This window comes from Euleptes europaea, chromosome 8 (genome assembly GCF_029931775.1).
Source record: "Euleptes europaea isolate rEulEur1 chromosome 8, rEulEur1.hap1, whole genome shotgun sequence".
In the NCBI taxonomy this organism is placed as follows: domain Eukaryota; kingdom Metazoa; phylum Chordata; class Lepidosauria; order Squamata; family Sphaerodactylidae; genus Euleptes; species Euleptes europaea.
In genome coordinates this window covers 25,399,986-25,416,405 of record NC_079319.1, presented here as the reverse complement: position 1 = coordinate 25,416,405, position 16,420 = coordinate 25,399,986, and the positions used below count along the sequence as shown (strand labels likewise).

General features: G+C 40.0%; 1 protein-coding gene across 3 annotated transcripts in view; it reads left to right on the top strand.

The window, feature by feature from the left end:
- Positions 1 to 16,420, top strand: part of VPS13B (vacuolar protein sorting 13 homolog B) — a 410,777-nt gene that overhangs the window by 29,626 nt on the left and 364,731 nt on the right. For all 3 annotated transcript variants that reach the window (XM_056853998.1, XM_056853999.1, XM_056854000.1), the window contains exons 3-6: positions 2,324 to 2,441; positions 4,207 to 4,374; positions 5,634 to 5,815; positions 12,541 to 12,715. In XM_056853998.1, the coding sequence (XP_056709976.1) occupies positions 2,324 to 2,441; positions 4,207 to 4,374; positions 5,634 to 5,815; positions 12,541 to 12,715 (643 nt within the window). The remainder of the gene's footprint in view (positions 1 to 2,323; positions 2,442 to 4,206; positions 4,375 to 5,633; positions 5,816 to 12,540; positions 12,716 to 16,420) is intronic.

The following is a 16,420-nucleotide window of genomic DNA, read 5'->3' as shown; positions in this document are numbered from 1 at the left end:
CTAGGCTGAAATTGGTAGAAGTTCTGTTGATCATCTGCTAGCTAATTTATGTAGGGCTTGTATATGTATGTACATACGTATGTAGGTCCTCCTAATGCCTGCTGGTCCCTGAAATTATTTCTTAGAATAGCAGGCTAGGTGGATCTTGGTCTGATGCCTTGTAGCATTTCTAATGCTCTTAAGCCAAAATGCACATTAATTAGATATGCCTTAATGGTTTATGTTACAAATGCAAAGCACACCAGTGGCCCACATGGATTCTATTAGAACACCTGAATAAGGTCATGGCGTTTTGTTTTTTTTACAGATCAAAGGCATTGCCACCAAATGGTGCTGTACCAATATACTGGCTGTAGTAATCTGAACAGGGCCAGTATAGATAACTTATTCATATACATCTTAAATTTAGCAGATCACACTACATAAAGCCTGTAGAAGAGATAGGAGTCCACAAATGTGGTTGCTTGGTGTCCAGGGGCCATCACTGATCTCTTTTGGGTGTACACCTGCCTTTGTTTGTCAAGCCTGAAGTGTGAAACCCCTGTCCTTCTAAATTTCTTCATGAGTTCCAGAAGAAGACTCTCATTTCGTGCTAGATGGGAGAGATAGATCTTGATGCTCCCCCATGTTATTTGATATGTGCAGACTTGGAGAAGAGAACTCTTAGTGTTTCAGTTCTGCATCAGGATTTGGGAAGATTCTAGGAAGCAGCGAGATTCTTACTGCATCCCAGTGTTTCCATAACCCAGTCTGAAGTCAGAGACTAACCCCTTTCTTCACCTAAATTCGCTCCATGAATTGGAGAAGTTGAAAAAGGTGTGGGGCCAGAGATAAACACAAATAATAGCTGGCTATCAGAGCTAGCTAAATTGCGTGTCTCCTTGGAAAGGAAGAATAAAAACTGGTTTGTATGTGGTCCCTGCTGAAAGAGTATCAAGGAATTACACACAACAGCCTACGGAAAGTACAGTTTATTGATGTACTTAAATTGTTGGTTTTTTTCCTTGTGTTAATTTGGCTTTTTGAAGATACCTGGTGAAAGTTGATTGTTCAGTGAAAGTTTTTTTGATTTATGGGAAGCCTTGGATGTATAACAAAGATGAAGAAAATGCAATTGCTTTCAAACAGCTTTAGCCTTCACATACAGTGGTGATTACAGAGAAACTGTGTAAATGCTTAAGGAAAACGCATCATGAAACAATTATAGAAAAACTTAATTCTTTTAGATTTAGATAACTACTGTCTTAATTGAATCTTTTGAAATAATTTGTTGATCTATTGAAAATATATTTTTCTTACAAAATGTATTGGAACTAATAAAATGATTTTTTTAAAATGGAAAGCCATCATTTGCATTTCTTAATCTTCAAAATGTTTGTCATATGGTGTGACCTAGATTTATTAGGCTATAGTAGTTTTAGTGCATTTTGGCTGGGAAGCTTGTCATGACATCAGTGTAATCTCTATGCAGTATGTGATTTCAGTCGGTTCCAGTGTTAAATATTTTCATAATTATGCTAGTTTTGGCAGTTAACTTGGAACTTTTTCACATCCCTTTAATGAACATGTTTTATTTCTGGTCTTATGAGGCAGCCACATATGTTTCGAAAATTAATTGTGTGTTTTCAATGTTAACATTGAACAGAAATATGTGTGACTGAAGATTTCTTTAACATAAAAAGATCCAAATAGCAACATAGTTCTTGTAAGGTCATGGCCACATGGTGTCTTCCAGTAATTAAACTCTGAATTTTGTTTTACAATAATATCAGTGGCTGTTTAATTTTAAAATACATATTTTGAGAGGGTTTGGATAATCTTTTGGCTTTTTACTACTATTTAGTTTAGGAATTTTTTTTATAATGTTTATGTTCCCAAGAATGAGTGTATTACTTTAGATGTTCCATATTCCTTTCATATTATTTCTTATCATTAACGTTCTAAAAAAAGAAGCATCTTCTTACCTCTGCAAAAAAATAATGTTCAGACAGATATGAATATATGTAAACTATTGCCACTTTTTTTTTTACTACATTAAGTATTTTACAAAGGAGAAAAAATGACTGTTCACTCTGGACTAAATGTATAACTCTCGCAAGACTGACTTGATAAAGTACCCCTTATTGTAACCACCTGCAGGTAAAAAATATAGAGGGTGAAGGGGTCTGTGGTTTGAGAAACATAAACTCAAATCTCTCTGGCTCTCTGGATCTTGATCTATATTTGTTCACTTGCGTTGCAGTTCCAGATTGGTTAAATTGGCCTAGTTGTCAAATGGCTTACCTCTCTTTCTTTCATGATGAGTATTTGTTACAATTTATAGGATGACCATGAAAGCTGTGGCTCCAGTTCAACAACTCGTAGCACCTCAGAAGGTACAAAGACATCAATTAGACCGCGAAGAATTCAGCAGACCACTCCTGATCCTGATTTGCCACCAGGTAGTTATATAAATTGGGCTTTGCCACTTAACAATGAATGCAAAAAAATAAAAAAGCATAACCGCAGTCAGTTTTGACTTCGGGAAATTTATCCCTTCCTAAACAGAACTTCTGTAGCCATTTTAGTACCAGTCATTTTCCCTTCATATGTCTCTTCTTCAGAATCAGGAGCAAAATAATCCCCTTGAATAAAAGTAGTGCGAAAAGTGTAGTTTCAGTATAATCACTGGAGGTCACTCCAAGCGTGGGAAACCAGTACGTCATCATTTTTTTTTTCTGTTGGGGCATTTACATGAAAATGAATATTAAGACATTATATTTTACAGTAAACTTGAGTTACCAAATTTATGCATATTAAATTCCGTGCTTACTCTGTGTATATGTTTGTGCTGCGGGAGAGAAAGATGGGCACATCCTTCTCCACTGATGCATCCTGGCAGTGGGGATTATCTTGTTGCTGCTGAAGGAAGGTCATCTTGAGCTTTGGGTGTTTCTCGTCCCATTGCTTGGAAGTGTTGGAAGGATTTTGGCCAACTAAGTGATCGGAGGAACCCGCAGGGACCTTGGAAGGTCGAGGAGGCACTCAGCTTAGTGTGTCGTCTTTAATGTTTTTCGCGGTTGCCTTTGCCGCCGCTTTTGAGCTTCCTTGGCTTCCCTCTCTGAAAGTCTGCCGGAGCGGCTAACAGTGGGAGCCGGCTTGTTATGGCCGCTAAGCGCTGCATTGTGATCTGTGTCGGAGAGAAGTTTGACTTCCTCCGCTACTGCAGTCGCGGCTTCCATTTTTGGGCGCGTCTTTTTCCCTTTCACAAGCCTGATGCAAACCGGCTATGCCGCTGCGGAACGGACCGGGAAGGCAAGACACACAAAGGGACCCAACACAGTACAGTTAGGAGGGGAGGAGGGGAACAAATGGAGTAAAACAAGAGGAAAGAAGAATTCACCTAGCTAATCTCCTAAGATCTAAGTTCCAGCTATGGCTGGAGCGTCCTCTCTCCAGCAAGGCAGGAGAATAACTGGGAGTGTGGGCGTTCCTCGCCCCGAGACAGGAAGTAGTTTAAAATTAAGTCCTGCCTCTCCAAGCAATGGGACGAGAAACACCCAAAGCTCAAGATGACCTTCTACTTCAGAGGGAAAGGACCTTCTCTGTGAGTAAACAATGTACCTTTCTGCTGGTTGTTAGGGCAACAGCTAATGTCCACTGATGACTGGGTTACCTGCATAACAAATTGGAAAGGGGAGGGGCCGTGGTTCAGTGGTAGAGCATCTGCTTGGCATGCAGAGGGTCCCAGGTTCAATCCCTGGCATCTCCAGTTAAAGGGACTAGGCAAGTAGGTGATGTGAAAGACCTCTGCCTGAGACCCTGAAGAGCTGCTGCTGGTCTGAGTAGACAGTACTGACTTTGATGGACCAAGGGTCTGATTCAATATAAGGCAGCTTCATGTGTTCATGTGTTCAAAGCTGTGCTCTCTACTTCTGGGGAATACTTCTGTGCAACTTTATATGGATTGATTTGTTGTATTTGTTACTACTTTCTGTTTGTATTGTTAAATGGAAAAGTTAAAAAGTTACTGGTTTACCCACCTGTGCACTACTTAGTAGAATCATATAAGCTGTGTGATAGAGTCTGTGTGCTTCTGTTTATTAAGAGAATCAGGTTTTCAGTAAGTGTTATTGTTTTATGTTGCCAAATTTAGTTAATCCAGTTCTGTATTTTACCATGGACTTTTCAAACAAAGGACTGACTAATTCCATGTTTTCTTTTTAGGCTATGTACAGAGTTTAATTTGGCGTGTTGTAAACAATGTCAACATTGTCATCAATAATCTCATACTCAAATATGTCGAGGATGATATTGTTCTTTCAGTCAATATCACTTCAGCAGAATGTTATACAGTGGATGAGTTTTGGGATCGGGCATTTATGGATATATCAGGTAAACAGTATGTTAAATATTAAATGAATAGGCACATTTCTAGAAGGCTGAGCAGGTGAAATTGGTGAAATGAAAGCAGAGAAGAAAGAGAAGATGGAACAAGGAGAATCTGACCTTTTCACTAGGATTGCTCATGTTCTGCAGAGGGCTTAGTTCTGAGCTCCTGCTGTTTTGGACTTACAATGGAAGATGATGCACAGGGAAGCTAGGAGCTGTACAGTTTCTGCAGAGGCTTGTTGAAGTAAATACCCAGAGGAAAGACAAATTGTAATTCTTCACTAGTGTTGTCACATATCACTTCAGAATGTGTTGTTGTAGGGAGGCTGTCTTTGAAGAGAACCAATATGATATAGTGATATCAAACTAGGACTAGGGAGATTTAAATCCTCATTCAGTCATGAAGATCCTTGGGTGCCTTTGATCCTGCTACACTCTCTCAGCCCAATTTACCTCACAGCATTGCTGTGAGGATAAAATGGAGGCAAGGCTCCATCTTGGCCCATGCTATTCGGCATCTACATGAAACCACTGGATGAGGTCCTATAGAAATCTGGATTGTGGTATTGCCAAAATATGGATGGCCCTCAGTTTCTCCTCTCCCCTGGGCCTAGTTCAGAGTACTGATGTTGACATTGCATAGCCCAGGCTAGCCGGATCTCGTCAGATCTCAGAAGCTAAGCAAGGTCAACCCTGGCTAGTATTTGGATGGGAGACCTCCAAGGAATGCTAGGGTTGTGACACGAAAGCAGGCAATGGCAAACCATCTCTGGACGTCTCTTGACTTGAAAACCCTGTGGGATCACTGTAAGTCAGCTGTGACTTGGTGGCAAAAAAAATAAATGCTCTGGGCCCAAGATATGTTAAGAACTGCCTTCTTCTTAATAAACCTGACTGTTCTATTAAGATCTTTGGGTTAATCTTGCTATGTGTGATGTAAGTGTGATCATTCATTATGTAGGATAGGACATTCTCAGTGGTGCTGCTGAAGTTGCGGATCTTCCTCTCCAGGGAATTAGATGCCCAGCAAAAGTTGTTTTATTACAGGATATGTATTATGTCTCTATTGCACTTCTGGCAGAGGTTTTCTTTTGGTTTGCTACTACATTAGTTGTTATTTTGCAGTTTTTTGTTTTCTTACTTATTATATTATCCTCTTTATATTATTAAATTCTGAACAGCCTTTGGGGCACAAATATGTTAACCCAACTATGTGAATAAATAAATATGAATAAATTAAACTAATATTTTTCTTTTTCAAGCAACGGATATGGTACTAAGGAAGGTGATCAATTTTTCTGACTGCACAGTTTGCTTAGACAAGAGGAATGCTAGTGGCAAAATTGAGTTTTATCAGGATCCCCTACTTTACAAGTGTTCATTCAGGACTCGTCTACACTTCACTTATGATAATCTTAATTCTAAGATGCCATCTATTATTAAAGTAAGTACATTTCAAAATCTGTTTCAAATTTCCTGTGTGAATAACTTAATATATACCCTGAGGGAGGGAAAGGGGAACTTAGACAAGGGATGAATTTCTATGTCTTTCAGAAGACCACTCATTTCTGAACCCCAGATTTGAAAACTGTTTTATTGTGGTCAGTAACCAGGACCTTTGCCTGGACCCCATGGAGCATTACCACAGATGGAAGGATTGCTGCCTACAGAATGTGGCATTCTTGTTCCTGCTGCAACCCAAAATGCTCCCAAAATGGGGGCTTGGAGAACTCCCAAGAACATGATTTCAGGGGGCATTTTGAGCTGTAGCAGAAGTTTGGAGGAGTGAGAAAGTTGTGCTCTATGGGTGGAAATATTTGGCTGGACCCAAGCCCTTGTATTCCATGCATACTAATTTAGCTGCTGGGAACATGTCAAGTGCCAGACTGTATATCATAAATGTCAGTCAGACTACTCTAACCCCCCTTGTATCATTTGTTTCTTTACTCTTAGTTTGATATTTTGCATTGTTCAGCTTACTCCTTTCAAATATTTCCATGGGTAATAGGAAACTAACGGGTTATTAGACTCAATATTAAAAGTAAGGGAACATTTTGCTTAATATCCTAATCTATGGTGGTATATTGTAACCACACCAAATGTGGTATACCCAATACATTTCACGATAGTGTCAGAAGATCAGTCTGCAGTTCCATAAAAGGCAGGCATGTACTATGGACATTTAACCTATTTTTGAACTTAGATGGAAAAAGCTGAGTAGCTTTGTAGTCTATTTCAAGAATGTTTCCTGATGTGGGAATGCTGATGTGGAACTGTGTAGCTAACTTTATTGAGGCCAATAATGCCAGATGCTGTGCAGACCATTGTTTGCATACACATTCATGCTGTAATGTGTGGCTGCACGTTCACAATGCAGACTACCAATTAAATTTTTAGATACTTAAAAACTGTTGCTGAGTCTCTACCCAAAAAGTTAATAGTTTGGATTTGATATTCAGGGTATCCAGAGAACACCGTGACAGGTGGCTCCTAAAATGCCTCTGCGTAGCTGATGGGTGGCCCAGCCCTGAAAAGCAGTTGACAGACAAGAATAAGCTGTGGGTAGGCAATGGCAGTGGGTGAGAGCCAGCGTAGTATAGTGGTTAAGAGCTGTGGTTTGGAGTGGTGGACTCTAATCTGGAGAATCGGGTTTGATTCCCTGCTCTTCCACATGAGCGGAGGACTCTAATCTGATGGACTGGATTTGTTTCCCCACTCCTACACATGAAGCCAGCTGGGTGACCTTGGGCTAGTCACAGCTCTCTTAGAGCTCTCTCAGTCCTGCCTACCTCACAGAGTGTCTGTTGTGGGGAGGGGAAGGGGAGGTGATAGTAAGCTGGTTTGATTCTTCCTTAAGTGGTAGAGAAAGTTGTCATATAAAAACCAACTCTTCTCCTCTTGGATAAGTGTGGTTTAGCTATCAGATGCACTGCCAGTTCAAGTGTCAGGCTGGTTGCCAAGGCAAAAGCAGAGGGGCAAGACCTAAAGGTGTCGCAAGAACAGGAGCAAGAGTGTGAGGTTGCTACATGTTGCCTTCATGAAAAAAGGGTGTACTCCCTGTTCGATTTGCATTGCATAGAGAGGAATGAGGAACAGTCACAAGGGAGCCCAGGATGTAACTGAACCTTCTCCGTCCCCGTACTGGGGCCCCAAGGGAAGGCCTGAAAGTGGCCATGCCTGATTGGTTTGCCATACAGTGTTCATAAATGGTTCTTTCTAATCTAGAAGGCAGTTGACTTGGTATTTTCCACTGTGTCCATATTGGCTTGAAATAAGAGATTTATGTTATCTTAAACTTCCTGGTTTGGGCTATGTATTTTGGCATTTGAATACCACCATATAATGATGTGCACTTCCGGTCAGATCGCTTGTGTGGCAGATCTTTAAATTGCCTTGCTTTTCTCAGCTTGTCTACAAACATGCTTACGTTTATTGTAAATTGTGTTCTGTGTAATAGTTCTAAAATTGTTGAAAATAATCAACAGTTATTTTCATATTACAATATTCAGTTAGTTTTGTATTGTAAATGAGTCCTTGTATAGAATCATGGTTGACATAAGCCCTGATATTTTTAAGGCATTCCTGTGTTATATGTTTGATGAGTGCAAGCTGAAAGCTAAATTTTGCTCCTCCCCTTTTAAAAGTAGCCAAGTTCTTGTTTTTAATTTAGGACTGAAGTACAGCCATGGACTTGATCGTCAAGGTTTATGCCAAGAGAGCAAATTTTTCATGGCAGAATTGCAAACCTCTGACAGCATATAATGGAAACACTGACATAGTGTTCACTAGTGTCAAATGGTATTGTGGTTGTAATCATGACTCCTTTGCTTTCTTTTTACTTCATTATTTACAGAGATACATTTTATGCTAACCCAGAATTAATTAAAGCTATGTCAGATTAATTGCTCAAATCAATGTAATTCAATTCTAAATTTATAAGATAGCTTGCTTATCTTTATTGGTGGCCATGTATTCCTATTGGTGTAAGTCTGAAAATTCTCCCGTCTCTCAAAAAGAACTGTGGATATCATTGTTGACTTTGTTGATAGTGTTGTATAGTGGTTAGAGTGTCCGACTAGGATCTAGGGAGACCTGGGTTTGAACCCCCACTCTTATGAAAGCTTACTGGGTAACATTGAGCCAATCTCAACCTAATCTACCTCGCAGGGTTGTTTAGAGCAACGCTTCTTAAACTGTGGGTTGCAACCCCATAGGGAGTGATGTAACTTAATGTGAGGGATCGCGAAAAATTTGGCAACAGTAATTTTCTTTATGATTTATTATCAGTCAATGTTTGATTTGTATACCTATTTTATATACCTATATACACCTATATTTCTCAGGTGAAAAGGGGGTCGCAAGTAGAAAAAGTTTAAGAAACCCTGGTTTAGAGGATAAAGTGGAGAAGGGGAAGAATGTCGTAAGCCACTTTGGATCCCCATAGTGGAGAAAGTTGGGTTGTAAATGAAGTACAATAAAAATAAATTACAGTTTACCTTGGATCCTTATCAGGATCCCACAAAAGCACTCTCCAAGTTACCAGTAGCAGGGACACTCCCCCCCCCCCCCAGTAATTGCCTTTTACAGCAATGGAAGTTCCTGCACTGATCCTTGCAGCAGGGGTCGAACTGCCAGGAGATCCCGTAGAGGATGCAGCAGGCTATGCTCAGCACGCCGGCGGGCAAAGAGATGTAGTGAGAATAATCGGCAGGGACCACCAGGGGGGTGAAGAGGCAGGTGGTGCCCGTCGGCACGGCCGTCTTGTGCAGGCAGTTGCCGACGGTGATCCAGCGGGCCGTCTCGTCCCCGATGCGCGTGGGCTCGATCACGATGTACTTGTACTGGGCCTCCAAGGCCTGCTCCAGCTCGTACTCAAACTGGTCCTGTGCGTTTTCACCATTGTAGATTTCGTGAACTATGTAACAGTCCATGGCAGACAAGGCGACCCTCTACCTGCCTCCTCCTCCACTGCTGGAGCTGCTGGGTCCCGCACGCCTCCTTCCCCAGGCCGCCATCTTGGAGAGAGAGACTCGCTTCGCAAATGTCTCCGCCAAAAGTGGGGGGGGAGAGAGGGGGGGCATCCAGACAGAGCGGCGAGGAGGGGGGGAATTCCTGCACTGATCCTTTAAAAGTGTCATATTCAGCTGGTTTTATTTTTTCAGCTCCATGCTGGTGTGTGCTTCAAAGCATTTCCTACTGTGTGGCTCAGGGGCATGCAGAGGGGTTTCTGGAGTGGCAAGGGCACAGAGGGGATGGGAGCCAAGTGCCAGTAAGCCTGTAGCCTCGGTCTGGCTGGAAGGGCACCGAATAAGCTGAGGCTGGTTGTTAGGTGGTGGAGCTTCCCCGTTGGGAAAGGGCATTCCTGTGGAATGGAAGAGACACTGAGGAAGGCGTGGGCTGGGTCCCCTCCCACGACTCCCAGGTGGTCAGCAGCTGCTAGGCATAGACTTTAAGATGCCCATGGTGAGGAGCTGGGAAGAGTATTCTGGACACTAAGGAGAGGTGGAGACTGTTGTGTGGAAAGGTGAAGGAACCTTAGGCGGCTGGGTTCCAGGGAGTGTAGAAACTACCATGCATGGGACGATGCCTGTGAACTGGGCTGAGAAAATAAAACGTCCTTCCAACATTACCTGGCCTCCTGGCTGCTTCGTGCTAGCTCATATAGAGAACCGACCCATCCCAAGCCTTCTGAAACCCTTAGCCTTGGCGGTTGCCACCCAGCAAACAGGGATGGGGTGAGACCTGGCAGCTACATCCTGTCTTTGGGTTTTGTCTGTTTCCCTTTCTGTCAGATAGAAAGGGGGCAGGGGCAAGCAGAGTACCAGTACAAAATAAAAAGCCTGTTTTGCTGCTATTTAGTATATAAAAGTAGATGGCTCTTTAAAAAAAATTAATTGGGATTTTCTACTAATTCCTTTGAGAAGAGCTTTTCCAGATCCAGTGGCCAGGGTGCTTGTCTGATTGTGTACTCAGATGTATGTCCCAGTGGATTTAATGGATATTATTCCCTGGATTGCATCCTTAAACATATAAAACTATCGTAATATTTTGGTTCCCAGAATGAGGAATGATTTAAAACAACTTTAATTTGAAGAACAGTTTAAAACAGTGGGTTGGGTTTTTTCCGTTCCATCAAGTCACGAATGATTTATGATGACCCCTGGTGGGGTTTCAGGGCAAGAGCTGTTCAGAGGTGATTTGCATTTGCCTACCTCCGCATCACAACAATATCAGACTAGCCTGGGCTATCCAGCTCAGGGCAGTATAGCAGTCTCTAAACCTCGTTCTAGAACAAACTGAGGTCGTGTGATTTTAGGGCAATTCTACAAATTACTACTACTTTAACATTGTAAAAAATAAGGCAAGTTCTATCAATACATATCATATTCCCCTATTCATATCATATTCCCCTATTCTATCAGTACAGTACATATCCCCTAAAATAACAAATAACAAATAAATACAAGTCATACATTTTAACAAAAATGCTATCTATAAAAATATTTAGCAATTAAAACAAATTACGGTATGTTCTTCATAACATACTTCTGTTAGCAGAATGCCTCAATATTGGTTTATTGTATCTTGTTTATGGTTGCATGCCTCTTGATTCCGTGTATTTCGTTAGTTGACTGAAACTGAAACCAGGGAACTCTATTGAGACATCTTATGTCACATTGGTTACAACACAATAAGTTACTGTTGTCAATCTGGATCATATAAGACCTTGGAAATGTCTGTTCTGTAACTGTCTCTTTTTGATCGTGCTTGCAAGTGGTTTTCCCCTGTCACCTTGGTTCCCTGGTTTAAGTTCTGGAACATCATGGGCTTTCTTGTCAAGATACTTTTTTGTTTGTTTCAGCTTGTAAATTCACCTTTCTCCTGAGACTCTCATTATTATTGCCAAAAATTGTAGGCAGTCAACTTGAAAACCAACTAATTTAAAATTGGCTGTATTGGAAAGAACACAGCACATTCTGAAGAAGAGAATAATCTGTTTGGTCTGGATTTTCATGAAGAAAATTCCTCCATAGTGCAGAATTGAACTATGCTTTTTGAACAGTTATATTTCATTATCCTTTACCATTCTTAGTGTGTGCTACTTTTTGTTATAAAATCAAATTCTGCTTATTTTTCTTGAAATCCTAAGTGTTGTTGTTTGGCAGATTTCCTAATTGTGATCACTTTTCTTCAATAAAATAACTAGAATGAGCCAGACAAAGTCAAGTCCTAAGACACTTCCATGACACTATGAGAGAGTATATTCTTAATTTTCCCATTGGAATCTAAATGCTTCACCTTTTCTGGAGCATGGTGTCACCATGTGTTGTTCAGTAGGCTGGCTTGTCATAGTTTGCATTTGGAGTAGATCAAAAGCACACTTTAAGAATAGATTCTGGGTCCAAGTTAAGACTTGGACTTGAATGGTAAACCAAATGTTCCATTTTACTGGGCTTGGAAAAGGGAAGGGGGTCCAAATAACCCATTCAACATACTGCCTGATTGACAGAAGTTGAGGAATTCCTAAGTCCTGTGAACACCTTCTAATAAGGAAAAGAAAGACGGAGAGGAGGTGTGTTAGAGGCAGTCCTGGCTAACTCATCAGAAATGAGGGTGTCAGAACTAGCTCTCAGCTGCCCAATTTAGAATCATGAGAGGAGGGGGGAAGAAACCTTTTCTCTGAAGATGCACATTTAAGCCCGATGCCTCCTTGTTAGAAGAAATATTAGAACACATTTTAATGCAATAATAATAATGCTTTTTGAGTAATTGTGGAGCTATTCTGATTAATGGTATAAGTTCCCCAGTGCCAGGTGAGTTTGGATGTCTAAGGTTGTTGCTGTATTTCTGTCACTGTGATGAGGTCTTGCAGAGTGGTTTCTAATTCCGTCACTTCTTTTCAGGCTTTTAGTCTTGGTTGTGAAGGTTGCATGAAGCCGCATTTAAAGGTCCCACATGACTGGCAGAGAAAAAGCTGGTCTTGCAGCTTAGATGGAAGGGGAAAGACAGGCCACTGAATTTGGAGACTTGATGGCAACAATGCCCATTGAATATGAAAGTTTATATAGTTCAGCCACAAGGCAACATGTACAGAATTCTGAATAACCATGTGTTTCTGTGAAGAAAAAGCTATAATAATATTGCTTGTGTTATACTCTGTCCTTGCAGATTCATACGTTGGTTGAAAGCTTGAAGTTGTCTATAACTGACCAACAACTCCCTATGTTTATTCGCATAATGCAACTTGGGATTGCGCTATACTATGGAGAAATAGGCAACTTTAAGGATGGAGAAAATGAAGACTTGATTTGTCACACTAAGGATGTTTTGGGAAATATCTCAGGTAAATGTAAATTGCACTCCCTTATATCCCTCTAAAAGTTAAAAGTATTTTAAAAAAAGATGGCCTGAATGTGATAGTACAGATTATTTGTTACAGTAGCTCCTGAGAAATTTGTAGGTGTTTTTTTTTAATCATTTAAAGAAATAATTACAACTTAGTTATGTGTTTTCATATTGTGTTGTTAGGGTTTAAATAGCAAGTAATGATCCACACTTGGTTCCTTCAGAAGCCATATGGAAAAGATAGAACAACCTCATACGTCTTTTTATTTTGGCTTGCTATGGAGCAGTTACCGGAGCAGTTTTTTCATGCCCCCCCCACTTGTGCCATCAATGAAAGAAAATAACATTTTAAATTTGCATACAAGTTACAAGTTTTTGAATATTTGTGCAGGTCAGTAGAGTTTCTTTTTGCCCCTCTGGGCACTGGGGCGAAAAGGAACTCTACTGACCTGCACAAATATTGGGAGAGGGGACTCCTCAGATATTTTCATGCTATTCATTTTCAGTGAGTAAAACTTGTGTCTTAATAAACATTTAACTAATTCCCACCCCAAAATATTTCATACAATTTTTTAAAGTTCCCCAAAATGCATTAATGTTTCCTTTGAAAAACTTAAAGAAGTCATTGAAGGTGGGAAACATTTTCCCCCTGAATTTTTATGATGTGCCTTGGAAGTTATAATTTTTTTCTGGGTCTTTGCTTCTCCAGAATAGTTCTTAGTGGGCCAGATGGACCAAAGTTCTGACTCTATAGAAGCTAATTCATATATTCAATTTTCCCATGCAGTAAATTAGACACTATGGATGTGGGTAGGCAGGCTTTTGAAAATGCCATTACTCTTATGGTGGCCTTAATTGTATGCCATCTTTGGAAAGAGGCATAAGCTTCTTGTGAAAGAGCTCTTTGGTTGTTTTCCTTGTCCTCAGAAAGATGATGGTCTAAGGCTCAGCTTGCTGAACTCTTGAAAGATGATGCAGATTAATAGCCATGTTTTGACACAGGAATTACAAATAATCCTTACAGTTCCTCTCATGTTACACTGTGAGACAACCAGTTAAATTTTGCTAATTCTTTTATGGAGGGGGCGGGGAATCATCCATGGAGGTATTTTATAATAATGTGAACTTTTCTCCTCTTAACTTTTGCTAAGGAAGCAGCAAATCCTTTGATTCTGTATCTGGGCTATAATTCTTGATAAGACAGGAAAACATCTGCATTATTCCATGGCTACCATACATGAGTGTGTTTGCCAAACCATGCAGCAATTTTTATAATGTTTCATGGAAGTTATAGTTTAAAAAAATTGGGAGTTACAGCTTATCCAATCTAAATACTTGTGGCTGTATTAAACAAAATAACCGATACCTAGAAACTAGTATTGCTCTAATATATTTGCTATGTATGAATTTTGAATTTACAATGGTTGATCCCAAGGTTTCCAAAACTGTGCAGCCTGTTTTCTTCTTAAAAGTTACTTTATATCTATTTGGCCCTAGGCATGAAGTCCAACATCTTCAGGTCTAGAACCCATCTTTAATTTCCACTTGCAAGATGAAACTGACATTTTCATTTTTGTAAACCACCAATATCTGTCTGTCTCCTTCTCTCTCAGGAGTAATCAGAAGCAAAGAAGAGCAAGCTCCAATAAAACACAGTAGATAGAATTTCAGCATTTTAAAGAAAAATATGGACCACTTGTACATGCTATTTAAAAAAAAGGAGCTCTGTTCTTTGCGAGTGGTAATCCATCCACCTTCTGGACTTCTCTGTTATTTTTTCTCTTTTACATACCATAAACAAAGAAAATGGTGGTGGTACAACTGGTAATGCCTCCATCCACTTATTGAAAGCCGGTGCTTAAGATCATAGTGCTTTAAATCATAGCAAGTTTTGAGTATTTACACTGAAATTCTCTGTTCCAAATATTAGTTTTCTGGCCTACTTATTCATCTATCTACATTTTTATCCTGCCCTATCTCCAAGTAGCCCAAGGCAGTGTGCTTTATTTTCCACTGCTCTGTTTTATTTGCACAGAAAACTAGCAAGACCAGTAAAACAGGGAGAGGGGGAGGGAGGGAGAGAGGGAGAAGGTATTGGCCCAGGGTCACCCTGAAAACTTCATGGCTGAATGGGGATTTGAATTGGGGTCTCCCAGATCCTAGTCTGATACTCTAGCTCTGCAGCCCTGGTTCTAACATTTAAAAAACAAGTTATGGTATTTACTACTACTTCAATCTGCATTTAAGAATTTGAATTGGTTAAATTCATATTTGGACTTGAGAGGCTCTTCCTTATTTTTTACTTGCTTACAGAAGAGGCGTTTTATAAACTGAAATTTGGTTTGGGTCATTATTTACCCATGGAGAGGTAAATGTTACAAAGCTTGATGAATGGTAAGAGCCAGCTTTGCCTTATAAAACCCTTGCTCCTACTCCCTTGTGTGATACTCTAGGATTTGTGTACATCCTGTTTTGTACTCTAATGCGAGCAGAATCCTTGCCAAACTCTCTCCATTCTAACGTGCTTGGATCAAACTGCCTTTTTGCCTAAAGGGCTCGAAAGAGAAAACATCTTTCTCTGGCAAGGACATTAATTCATCATACTGATTATCCCAGTCACAAAGTGCACATCTGATTCCTCAAGTGCCTTGTGTGTGTAATGTGGGTTTATTTTCTCTTTGCAGTTGTCTTCCATGAGCTAGAAAAAGGTATAACAACTTTGATGAACGTTAGTTGAGAATTCTCCAAACCATTCTATGTTACCTATAATCTTAAACCATGTATGCACGCACACAGTTGTCATCGTTTTAAAGGAGCGAAAAGGGGAACAAAAATGCATTTCTACTGTTGAAGGGTCTTATTTGGACGTAATACACTTATAATTGTTCAAGAACAGTTAATCCTTATGTTAAGATTGTGCCTGTAAGGCTGCCAAAGCTTAGGTCCAGTTTGTGTTAACAGCCATGTGAAAAGCTAATCCCATAAATTAAGGGATTTTTTCTGGATGTTTTATATCACAGAACTTGTTAGGGGTGTGGTGTTGGTGTTATACAGTCATCCAAATCCAAATGGTATATTTCCGATACTAAAACCTCATTTCTTCTGACCATGGTTTCCTTTCTTTTTTTGTTCACTTCTGTAATAATGTTGTCATCTAAAATAAGAAGGAATGTTTTTAAATGTCTGTTTTAAATGGGTATAAAACAGTGCCTTAAGCAGTCTCTATTGTTCCAAAAATGATTTCATATGAACAGTTCAGAGTGTGTTATGTGAATTCTGACTTCTTGATGGGTATAGTTTCCTCTCCCATATAAATTATTTAAGTAGAAATTCTTGTAGTACGCCACAGATTTTAATTCTGCAGTCTTTCACTATGTTGGCAGCTGTGTTCAGTAGTGGAGATTTTTTTCCCCCATTTGGTGTTGTCCATGGTCTAAATCTCACTGTAAAATATTCAGCTGTCAGAGCTCATCTTTTATTCAACAACTGAAGATGTTGAAAAAGGTATTTGCAACTGCATCTTTGAAACTTTGATGTAGCCAGCTAGTGACTGGGAGCCAGAGGGCAATGCTGCCTTCCCCTCCTCTCCCCAGTCTTTCTTTGGATTTTCTTTTCCAGAAATTTTGCTGACCTGCCAAATTCCCAAATTGATTTTTAGACTCTGAGGAGTTTTAAAACCATAGAGGAGTGGGGGATTTACAGA